Raw genomic sequence first — 11,885 nt, 5'->3', positions numbered from 1 at the left:
TTTTTTTTTTTTTTTTGAGCATCTGTTATGTTCCAGGAGTCTTTATAGAGTCTTACTTTGTCCTCACAATAGAATGCTTTGATACAGTGTTTTTAGCACCCTCCTTTCACAAATGAGCAGATTGAGGTTTAGCAGAAGTCTCACAATCAGTGAGGGTGCAAGTCAGGACTCACATCAAGGACCTTGATCCCAGAGGCCACGTAGAGTCGACTTTCCTTTTCCTTTAGCACATGTTTGGATCATCAGTGCAGCTCTCTCTTCTTTGCTTGGCAGCTGAGTACTTTGTATTTCTCTGCAATCAGTGATTATAATCAATGTGTTTTTTTTTTCTTTCAGGGGAGAGTGAATTCTTTAAGGGCAATAACTGTATTTGATTTATCTCTATCGCTGTGCTGACTCCTTGACCTCTAATATTAATCACAGTGCCATAAATGCTTATTGAATTAGATTGAATTGCTAAGTGTACCAGTTTCATACTTGGATTAGATGAACATGTCAGTTTAATTACTCTGCTGGTTGATTTTTTTTTAAAGTAGTACTTTATTTTTTTAACAGTAGTTTTTTACCAGTGCATGTCTGTGTTACAGGTTGGTTACATTCCTCACAGGAACTTGTGTGCTGGCTGATTTGTAAGAATCATTAATAGGGGCTGTCATCTGTCTCAGTCTGTTTTGTATTGCTTTAACAAAATATCTGAGGCTGGGTAAATTGTAAGAAAAGAGATGTATTTAGCTCATAGCTCTGGAGGTTCAAACACATGTCATTGACAGCTGTTTGGCTGGGTCTGGTGAACCTCATGGCGGTTCAGCACATGGTAGAGGAGTGGAAAGGGGGTTGGGTAAGAAAGAAATATTTCTTATAGTTTTATGTTCTCTGTCAAAATGCACAACCTTTGATTTTTTTTCCTTAAACATAATAAAGTTCATTAAAGTATGTGTTTCTTTTGTAACTCCAATGTTTTTTTTGTAGCTCCTGTAGATTTAGTCTTATTTTCTGTTGTTTCTGAATTTTTATTTTTGCCATGTTGTCTTTTTGCATTCTTGGCTATTTTTGGTTGCGCAGTGGACATCGTAGTTCAAAAAAATAGGCTTTTCATGATGTTATCACCTCCAGAGAGGATACATGTTTGCTTCTGCCAGGCAGCTTGGAGATTCTAGAAATGTGGAACAACCTGAATTGCGTTTGGGCACTGTGTTAACTTATTTATTTATTTAACATTTATTTAACCGGTAGATCTTTGACATGCATAGTAATTACAGTTTGGGGGAAATTGGTGGATAAACTCATACTTCTGTCATTTTGATACCTACCTCTCTGTCCCTCCCTCCCTCTTACTCTCTCTGCTCCCTTTTCCTAGCTCCAAGAAGCCTGCCTCCTTAATTTCTACCAAATCTCCTTTTCTGTGCTTTATTTATATTTTAGATTTCTCCTATAAGAGAAACCATGTGATAATTAACCTTTTGGTTTGACTTATTTTACTTAACATTTTGATCTGCAGGATACTGTGATAATTCAAAGCTGGCTGCAGTCTCTGGGAGGACTGGTATTCTCCCAGGTGTACTCAGCAATAAAGAGCTCTTTACCGAATAGTTTCTCTGGTGTGAAAAACTGAAAGTGTAAATAAGGTTCTGTTTGTATAATTGATAATGTGAAATAGGAAGAAACGGGCTGAAGGCATAGGGGAAGTGGGAAGGGTAGGAGAAAGGAAATAAGGGAAAACAAAAAATATGAGAAAAGAAAAAACAAAGTCTTTGTAAATAGGGGAAGGTGGGGCTGGGGATTTAGCTCAGTGGTTCCCCGCCTGGAGCAGGGGCCCAAGGTCGATCCCCTGTACCAAGGGACAAAAACAAACAAACAAACCAAAAAATAGAGGAGGGTGGAGGGGGTGAAGGGAGGGCAGGGACAAGAGGAAAAAATAAGGACCAATATCTGTCATGTAGAGGTACAAGATCCCAACGATGAATGTAACTGTACTGTATACCTAAAATGTACCGATAAACTTAATGGAAGAAAAAAAAGGTGCTCTTGAAGTCCCAGGACAAAGTGCGGTGGTTTTCCTGTCCCTGTCTTGGAGGTCTTGGACGCTGACTTTTATTCCATTACCCTCTGGCAGAAGCACCCTGTCCAGTCTCTGTTTTCCACTAGTGGAAATGCTGCCCTAAATGCGAGCCTCACTTTCCAGGATTTCTCTCTTCTGGATCTAAGCTCTGTGGACTGAGGAGCAGCAGCTCACAGGGCTGGTGGGGCAGAGCATGTGATCTGCTGGGATGGTGTGTTCAGGACCGGTGGCTGAGCTCAGGATGGTGTTAAGGCACTTTCCTAGACAAACGTATTAAACACATGTCCGTGTTTATTATTAATTGATGAGGTAAACCTCAGGTAAAGTACATCAGTTCAGAATGACAGGAGATTCGGTCTGACTTCTGTTTTACTTCCCATAGTTATAAAAATACTGTATTCTATTAGTGACAGACATAAATTTATAATATCACTGGTTTGGGCTAAATTCTGATGTGAGATATTAATCAGAAATAACAAGCAGTATATCTGTGAAGCAAATTACAAGCAAATCAACCCACGATTACTAATTAGATGTACAAGAACAAGTTTTGAAGCACTGATAAGAGTCAGTGTACCCAGATGACAAATGAGGTCAAACAGAATTCAGCTGGCAGAAGCTTAAATTCCTGCTTTTCTTTTCAAGCAAAAATTTCCAGCATGTAATTAAAGATGCTGCACGTCTTTGCTTAGTTTCTACTTCGGGGGAAATTTTTTTTCTTTCTCAGTGTCTGGAACACTTTCTTATACGGGGAGTAGCAGCCTGTTGAAGGACAGATATTTGAGGACTGAGAAAAGTAAAACAGAGTTTCATGCATCCTCCTAGCCATACGTGTAGCCCCTCAGAACCGCAGAGCAGCAGATCTGTGAGGCCTCCGGGGAGCAGTGTGACCTGTGGTTTTAAAAGTCCGCGTGTGTGTGTGTGTGTGTGTGTGTGTATGTGTGTGTGTTTTTTTTTTTTTGGTACCAGGGATCGAACTCGGGACCTTGCACTTGCGAAGCAGTTGGCAGAACCACTGAGCCAAATACATACCCGGCCCTGAGACTGTGTTTTGCGTAGCATGAGGATTAAGGGGAAACTGATCAATCATTCTGGGCCCTCGAGTAAGCAGACTGTACCAAACAGAGACACTGAAAAACACCACACACCACAGCACAAACTGGGCAAAATTATTTTCTCTGTGAGAATAAGAAACGACTTTAATTTCGTACCCTGTAAATTCTGTGTGCTATGGTTTAGTATTGCTTTTAGGGTGAACTGTGTAGGTAAAGGGTGTGAGGACCCCCGATCTCTACTGCTTAGTCTCTCTCAGTGTATTTGTTCAGCGTCGAGGAATGAGTAGGAATTCAGTCCCCTCCGCACTCTCTGCTTTACTACTAGAGCAGTTTTACTTGTTTTTGTGATTGGGATTTTAAATCCAATTTCACTTGCACACGAGTCGTACTGGTATAGTCTAGGATATAGGTTACAGGAAATGTTTCATTCAGTAAGTTGCTCTGCTTTGCTTCCTTGTAGCAAGGGGCAGTGATGTGATCAGATACTTATTCGAGTAATTATGATGGAAACGGGTAGGATTGGAAGTGGAGGAGATTCGTCGATCTCCCTTTCAGGACTGGCTCTTGCTTTAACATTCTGTGGTGTGTGACTCCTGAAGGCAGCATTCCTGTAAATGACAGGTTTTGCTTACTAAAACCACTCAGGGAGATTATGTATTCCTGGCATTTGGAGTCCCAGTGACTGTTTGATGTTAGCGATTTACTGGAAAGGGTTTTTGTGGAGTTCCTCTGGCCGAAGGCAAACTAGCTGTTGATGTAAGCAGGAGACCACAAAGAATGATTTCTCCCTCCCCCTTTCCTCTTTAGCTGTTTTCTTCTCTTCTGACTCATTCTCCTATTTCTTAGACCTTGCTGAAAATGACTCCATCGCTGCAGCTGAGTCAGGGCCAGGCTGTGCCTCTCTCCTCTGTAGGCCAGCCTGATAATCCCGAAGCCCTGGGAATCCTGGCAGAGTTTTCCTTCATCTTGGAACTGGCCCAGGCGGGATCAGCCGGGCTGCAGAGAACCTAGGACTCAGTTCCCAATGCGCAGTGCCGGAATGTGTCTGAGAGACTTTAGAGATGGTGGAGTCCAGGAGCTCCCAAATCTGGCTGCACTTTCTGGTCAGCCGGTGAAGGGGGAAACACACCTTCCATCCTCTCTTGAGTCCCGTTCACTAAGTCCGAATGAGACCCAGAGATCAGGTTTTTCTTTATTCTGTCCTAAGCTAATTCTCACTTATCACAGTGTATAGCAGTGACAGTGAACCTTTTAGAGCTTTAAAGGATAACAGACAGCCCACTGCAGCATTTGTGCCATAGGTTTGACACCACTGGGTAGCATTTGGTGATCTTTGATCTAGTCATATACTTTAGTTTTATTTTAAAATTATATGTTTTTACTTTTTTTTTCTTGGTACCAGGGATTGAACTCAGGCCCTTGTGCTTCGAGGCAGGCAGCGGAACTACTGAACTAAATCTCCGGCCCCTAAAAAAATATATATGTATTTACTTTTAATACAGAGAATTAGAAGGCCGGGCATGGTGGTGCACACCTGTAATCCCAGCACTCGGGAGACTGAGGCAGGAGGATCACTGTGAGTTCGAGACCAGCCTAGATTACACAGTGAGTCTCAACTACATAGTGAGACCCTGTCTCAAAAACAACAAAACAAAACAAAACAAAACAAAACCAAAAACAACCCAGAGAATTAGAAAGAAAAAAACACCCAGATTCCATTTTTTTCCTGAATTGTGGTAAAAAGATCAGAACATATGCTTGTTTTTAGCAGACTCCAGTGGCATAAAAGCATGAAGAGTGAAAAGCAAAAACCTCTCACACCTCTGGCCCAACTCCCTACAAAGGTATCCACCGTTAACCCTTTCTTGAGGTTACACTCAGAACATACTTTTTATGGATATGTCCTTACCTATCCATATACTTAACTCTACACAGCCTGAACCGGAGGAACCATTCTATGCACACTATTCTGCACCTTGTTTGTTCTTTTTTCCGTTTAAGATATCCTGGACCTCTCCAATATCAGATCATTGTTACTGTTTTTATTTGTGGTACCAGGGATCAAACTCAGGACTTTGCACTTGTAAGGCAGGCGCGGTGCCACTGAGCTAAATCCCCGGCCGTCTAGATTATTTTCTAATAATTATTAAATATGTCCCTCTTCTCCCCTCTCCGTCCTCCTGCTATCTCTTCTCCTTTTCTCATTCATACTGGGGATTGAACCTAGGGTCTTTACTCTCAACTGCATTCCCAGACATTTTTATTTTTTACTTTGCGACAGTGTCTCACGATGTTTCTAAGTTGCAAGACTTGAGTTTGTAATCTTCCTGCCTCCCAGTGGTGGCGTTTTCATTATGTGCCACCACACCCAGCAAGTTATAATTATTATTACCACTTCTTATTCTTGTTTAATGGCAACATTGTACTTTGTGTGTCTGTGTTTGTGGCGCTGGGGATTGAACATAGGGCCTTGTCCTAAACACTTTACCATTGAGCTACACTCCATCCCTCTAATACATTTTATTTTGCGGTGAATTGCCTAGGGTGGTCTGAAACTTGTAACCTTCCTTCTCCCCAGAAGCCTAGCGATACTGTATGCTTTGACTACATCTCTGCATTCTTCAGTGTACAGCAGTCACCATCTTGTTCTGCTCTTATATTTTAATATTTTTTAGAGTTTAAATATAAATGAGAACATGTAGTATTTGTCTTTCTCTGCCGGGTTTATTTCATGTAGCATGATGTCTTCCAGGGTCACCTGTGTTATCACAAATGACATCGTTTCTTTTTTGAAAGCTGAATTGTATATTATGGTGTATACATACTACCTTTTCTTTATCCATTCATGATTAAGGGACATTTTGGTTGATTCCATAACTTAACAGCTGTAATCACTGCTGTAATAAACATGGGTATACAGACTCACTGACTTCATTTGGTTAGATACTGAATCATTTTATTATATACCCAGGAGTAGAATTGTTGGCTTATATGGTAATTCTGCTTTTAGTTTTTTGAGGACCTTCCATACTGGTTTTTCATAATGGTTGTGTTAAATAAATTAATATTTTTATTGTACTTGGAACATGCTTGATGTATAGTCAGTACTACCTGTTTGTTAAATGAACTAATGAATGCATGCATAAAAATTGCTGTTATTCCATGATATATTAAGTCTGTTTTTCATCTTTATGATAAAGTACCCGAGACAGGCAAACTTTGTAAAGAAGTTTATTTAGCTCACAGTTCTGGTAGAAAGGTGGGGCACATCTGGTGACAGCTTTGTTGCTGGCACAGGGTGGCACAGAACATCATGTGGCGAGAGACAGGGAGCCGCTGTGTGGATCTCTTTTATCATTGCTACCCCTTAGAAAGTCGGTGGGATTCAGGCATGGGGGTTTCCGCCGTGATGACTAATGTCATCCTAGTCACCTCAAGTCCCCACCTTTACACACTGTAGTCATATTATCTTTTCACCTTGTTAATACCTCACTATGGGATTAAATCAACACATGAGCTAGTATTGGAACCATCGCATATGGCTGTACTCCAGTTTATCCTACACTTGTGGATACCTTCGTCGTGTTGGCTGCTGTAACATAAAATGCAGAAATGTGCTTCTGTGCATATCCTGGGTACTTTTATTTTGGATGCAGTGATTGATGGCTTACTTGGGTTGCAACAGAGGGCATCAAACCAAAGGCATTAGAAAAGAAAAGCTAGTAATGATGTAAGAAAAGGAAATAGGGCCAAATTCAGGAATTTTGTCTGAACCTAGAGTCACGGAATTGTGGATCTTAGATTTAGATGGAGCTATTGGTGATTGTTCCAGCCTCCTGCTCTCTGAATGGGGAGTGAACTATACGTTCTTAACCTGTACACTCACTGAGGTGCCCTGGGGAGCCACAGTGAACTTGCTGGAAAGAGTAATGAATGGGGTTGCTGTAGGATCTTTAAAATTTTTAGCAGAGATAATGATACAGGGTATCTTTCAGACACTGTGCAAAGTGCTAAACATGAAATATACTACATTCCATTTAGTGATGTTATATTTTATGGAATTAAGTTTTTAACAGTAGCTGTGATATGTCAAATTCTGGCCAAGAAAAAAAAAATTTTAAGATGGAATCAGAAGAGGATAGAACCATTCAACCTTGTTTCAAAGTTTGAAAAGTCGCTCAAGGCCCCAAAGGTACATACACTCCATTAGTAAACAAGAACGAAATAATATTTTTCTTTTAACTTGTACTTTTACAAGTTATTAAGTCATTAGGATATAGATACTTATTAAGTTGTTTACTCAACTAGTTAGTATGTAGAACTGCTAGATATTTCTTTTGGCCTGGGGTGCTGTGAAAAAATTACAAAGACAGTAAGGTCACTGTGAGTAAGAAATGATTGGGCATAACTGATTTACATCTTTATGCATCCGAAGTCTTATCTGCAAGTGGGAGATGTCAAATGGACGCTAGCTTAAGCAGAAGCAGGGAGTTATTGGCTGACATATTTGGGATGTCTAGGATTGCAGATGGCCTCAAACAGGCTCACGTGAGCCTCCAGGCTCTGTATGTCTTTTCCTCTCTTGGACAGCTCTTCACATGTAAGCAAGACGGCCCCGAGTCCGTTCTTTCCAGACCCTTTCACTTTAGCCATTCCAGCAGAAAGAATCTTCTTTCCCAAGAGCTGTGCATGAAGGTACTGGGCGACTTAGGTTTACCAGCCTGGGCCACTTGCCTGTTCCGAACGTGGCTATGGAGATTTGTAGTGGGTAAGCCCAGATCATAGCTCCATTGCTGTGCTCAAATCAGTGCCCCAGCTGAACCACGTGGAACCCATGAGGTGGGGTCTCCTCAGAAAAGGAGTTATGTGACCAGGAGAGTGAGAAAAGGGACCCAGGACTAAAAACAGTGAATTTCTCATTTCATTATTGAGGAAAACAGACTGGTAGCATGGTAGTTTAATAAATAAGCATGGAAGCTCTGGAGTTCCATCCATCTGCTCTTACTTCCATGATCAAATTAGTGGCATCTGCATCTTTTATGGCTTTGACTTCTCATCCATGAAATGGGCGTAACGGAGGATGAAAGTCAAGAAACAGAAGAATGGACAGTTATTATGGTCCCTTCTTCATGGGATTGGTGGTTGAGGTGAGTAATGAATGGATTAACAGATATAAGGTGCCTTTCACAGACTTGTTAATAGGCCTCCAGCAAGTGAAGCCATTATGATTACTGATGGAGGAACCTAAAAGATCACATGCTGGTCAGTGCCCCAGGCTTCTGACCTCTGGAGGTGTCCGTCCAACCAAGAAGGCAGAAGATGGTGCATGAGGCTGATTTTCTTTTCTGTCTGTTGCAGAGTGGGGAGCATGGATGCTCTCAGCCAATCCCCTGCAGAAGCTGTGCTTCCCAAGCACATCTTGGATATCTGGGTCATTGTCCTCATCATCCTGGCCACCATTGTCATCATGACCTCCTTGTTGCTGTGCCCAGCCACTGCAGTCATCATCTACCGCATGAGGACTCATCCCGTCCTCAGCGGGGCCGTCTGAGAACCATCCAAGAGGGTCAGCTTGGGGATGCGGACACGCCTGTTCTCAGGAGAAGTAGGATGAACTTTGGAGTTACACTTGCATTCTGATTTTGATTCTGCAGCCGGCCAACCGTGTGAATTTGGTTAAGCGACCTAACTCTGAGTTCCAGGTTCCTTATCTTTCAGCTGGGGATCATGATCCTCAACCTTCCTACCTCATAGGCCTGTGAGAACCAAATGACTCAAGGAAGATGAAAGCTGTTTGTGAGCTGCAAGGCCACCACAGGCCTCCAGGTGTTGACACAGTGTGCTGAAATGCTTTGAAGAACCAAAGAACCTAAAAGCTGGTGATGGCCTTAAAGGTGGTAAGGGGAATGCTGGGAACAGAACAGCCTTTGCCCGTGCTCCTCAAGGGAAACCAAGTAAAGCCATTCTGTCCTCGCTCAAAGGGACCAGCAGCACAGTAGCTCGATTATTTTCTTTATAGATTGCTACTCCCTCAAATTTTGTCAGTTGGGGGAGTGAGGGCTGAGTTTGACAGAGGAAGAGAGGTGGGTAGAACTTTCCAGAACCTTCTCTGTGCCAGAGTTTCTGCCCCTGTGTAATCCAGAGGAGGATCCCACCATTATCTGGCAGTGATAAGGAAGTTGGGGTAATGGGCTTCTTTCCGCATTGGAGTCTCAGGTCTCTGTTAACGTTGACATTAAAGCAATGTTGGAAAATGCAGGGTAGCCAGATATGGTGCCCAGCTTTCAGGACCTCCAGACCCATCCCTTGCGTGTCCTACACTAGAGATGCTGTGTCACTGTTTCCCAGCTCCTGGTATAGTGGCTTCAAATGTACTCGCTTCCCTCTACCCCACTGGCACTGCAGCCAATCCAAGGTACTTATATTTCAGGATATTCCAAGGCATTTGGGATCAAATTAAAGTAATGATGGTTATTTTAGATGCTATGATTTATGTTTATATAGAGATATTTCCAGACCACTGAAGTTCTTGGTTACCCAAATCAGAGGCATCCTAAAATTTGTTAAATTATGTTAGAGGATAGCACAGATAGTAGAGTATTACTATGTACAAATGATGCCTTTCCTTGATTTTATTTCATTGATGTACACAACCCATTTCCAATAAAATGTTAGAATGAGCATGTCTGAGGTCTTTCTTTGAAGAACACATACTGCACTAGGAACACAGATAAAATATTCCACTGAACTTATGGGTTTTAGGAGACCAAGTGTAGGAACAGAAAGAAATTCCACTGACTTTCGGGGTCTAGCTCTATGGAGTGGGTGAACCGTACAGTGTACACAAACAGCGCATCCCAGGATTGGACAAATGAAGCTCGAGGTGCTTGTGATACGCAGGTGGGCATTTTTAGGGTGTTGTAAGAAACTGGTTCTGTTCCTTGGGAGGAGTTTATGGTCGAAGTTATGGTTTGGTGGGTTAAGCTACATGAGTGGTGGGCAGAGCATGCAGGCTGAGAGAAGTGAGGTGCTGAAGTCAGAATGCAGAGAAAACTAAATGGGAACAGAAGAAGAATAGAAGAAAACAATCAAAGCAAAGAGACTGAAAAAGAAAGATAACTCATATTTTGTGGGTTAAGGAATGGGGGAGTTAGGACACAGAAAAAAAACATAAATCAGCCTTCCCAAGAATAGCACTATAGTAAAAGACGGCGTATATGTATATATATGTATAATAAAATACACCAGACTGGATGATTTATAAACAATAGGTACTTATTGCTCACAGTTCTCCAGGCTAGGAAGTCTAAGATCGAGATACTTGCAAGATTGCAAAAGATACTTGCAAGACACTTACAAAATCGTTGTTCTCTAAGAAACCTTTCCTCATAGATGATGCCTTTCATGTGTTTTCTTATGGTGGTAGGGGCAAACAAGCTCTTTCAAGCATGTTTTATAAGAACATTTTGCCTGATGCAGGCCTGTAGTACCAGTTACCTGCGAAGCTGAGGCAGGAGGATTGTAAATTTGATGCCAGTCTGGGAAACTTAGACCCTGACTCAAAATGAACTGGTAGAGTGCAGAAAACAAGACAGGAAGAAACAACAAAAATCCCAAGGGCACTATTCCCATTCATAAGAGTAAAGTCTTCATAATTTAATTACCTCTTAATACCATCACTGTGGAGGTTAATTTTCTACACATGAATTTTGGGGGTACTCAGGCTTTTATACCTGCTAAGATTCTGACTAGTCAGAAACCAGTCTTTTCTGGTGTGCCTTCGTTGATGTCAGAGTCTGAAAAGCGACAGTGAAAATGAATGCCTGCTTTTCCCTTAAAACACTGTTACTAGAGATTCAGACTTGTGTTAGGTTTTCAGTTCAGATGCATGTGTGTTGGGTTTCAGTTTGGGACCTGGCGGAGTTGGGAGAGATGACCAGATGTGAGGCGTTCACGGCACTGGTGTGAATCTAGCTGTGTCAGCATGACTTTGGGCCCAGGCAGCTTTTTGACACCTGGATTGCAGCTCAAGTGGGATAGTCCTGCAGCCCACAGTGCAGACTATGGCTTTCTTACTCCCTAGGTTCCCAATTATCACAGGAAGAGCAAGTCCCTAAGATGACCAGATTTGTAGTATTGATCTGGGAGGAATTCTGGTAACTCCTGACCTCTATTGTCCTCCAATCCTATGAACAATTTTAAGTATATATTTCTCTCTAGTGAAGCCTGTTTTTTTTTTTTTTTTTTTCTGCTTGGGTTTGCTGAGAGGGCACTTTGATCCAGGTGGAATTGCAATATTGCTATTTTTTATTGATCTAGCAGTGCCACTTCTGAGTCTACATGTGATCTGGCAACAGGAAGGAAAGAGCTCTTTTAGTGAGAGGCAGACGGTCTTGGAGAAATAGAGATGCCAAGGAGCTGTTGGTCTTGAGAGAGATCCATTGGTGATTATGAAATTAGAACTTCCTGGGTAGTTTCCAAACAATCCCTATAAGAGTAGTGAGATAGTTAGTTATATGAACATTACCCAAGGGTGTGAGACCATGTATAGAGGCTTTTGAAAAGAATTAAAATACAAATTCCAAATCTATATTTATTGGCCACTTTAAAAAAATAAAGGGTCTGGTAATAAGTAACAATTCAAAATTGTGTCTATTTAAGTTAGTGTTTACATTATGTTATTTAGTTGTATATAATGATTTATTTTAACAAAAGTAAAAATAATACAGTATATGTATGACTATAAATGAGAATAATACATAAGCATATTT

The 11,885-nt window shown here is 41.5% G+C and overlaps 1 protein-coding gene across 3 annotated transcripts in view; it reads left to right on the top strand.

Annotated features, from left to right (window-relative positions):
- Positions 1–9,790, top strand: part of Smim3 (small integral membrane protein 3) — an 18,150-nt gene extending 8,360 nt beyond the window's left edge. For all 3 annotated transcript variants that reach the window (XM_010627193.3, XM_033766561.1, XM_010627195.2), the window contains exon 2: positions 8,473–9,790. In XM_010627193.3, coding sequence (XP_010625495.1) covers positions 8,483–8,665 — 183 coding nt within the window. In that variant the 5' untranslated portion in view covers positions 8,473–8,482 and the 3' untranslated portion in view covers positions 8,666–9,790. The remainder of the gene's footprint in view (positions 1–8,472) is intronic.
- The last annotated feature ends 2,095 nt before the right edge of the window (positions 9,791–11,885 follow it).

The sequence above is a fragment of the Fukomys damarensis genome, unplaced genomic scaffold (assembly GCF_012274545.1).
Source record: "Fukomys damarensis isolate Sample0158 unplaced genomic scaffold, DMR_v1.0_HiC HiC_scaffold_3, whole genome shotgun sequence".
Taxonomy (NCBI): Eukaryota; Metazoa; Chordata; class Mammalia; order Rodentia; family Bathyergidae; genus Fukomys; species Fukomys damarensis.
Note: the sequence above shows the minus strand (reverse complement) of the source record. Positions and strands in the feature narration are given on the sequence as shown.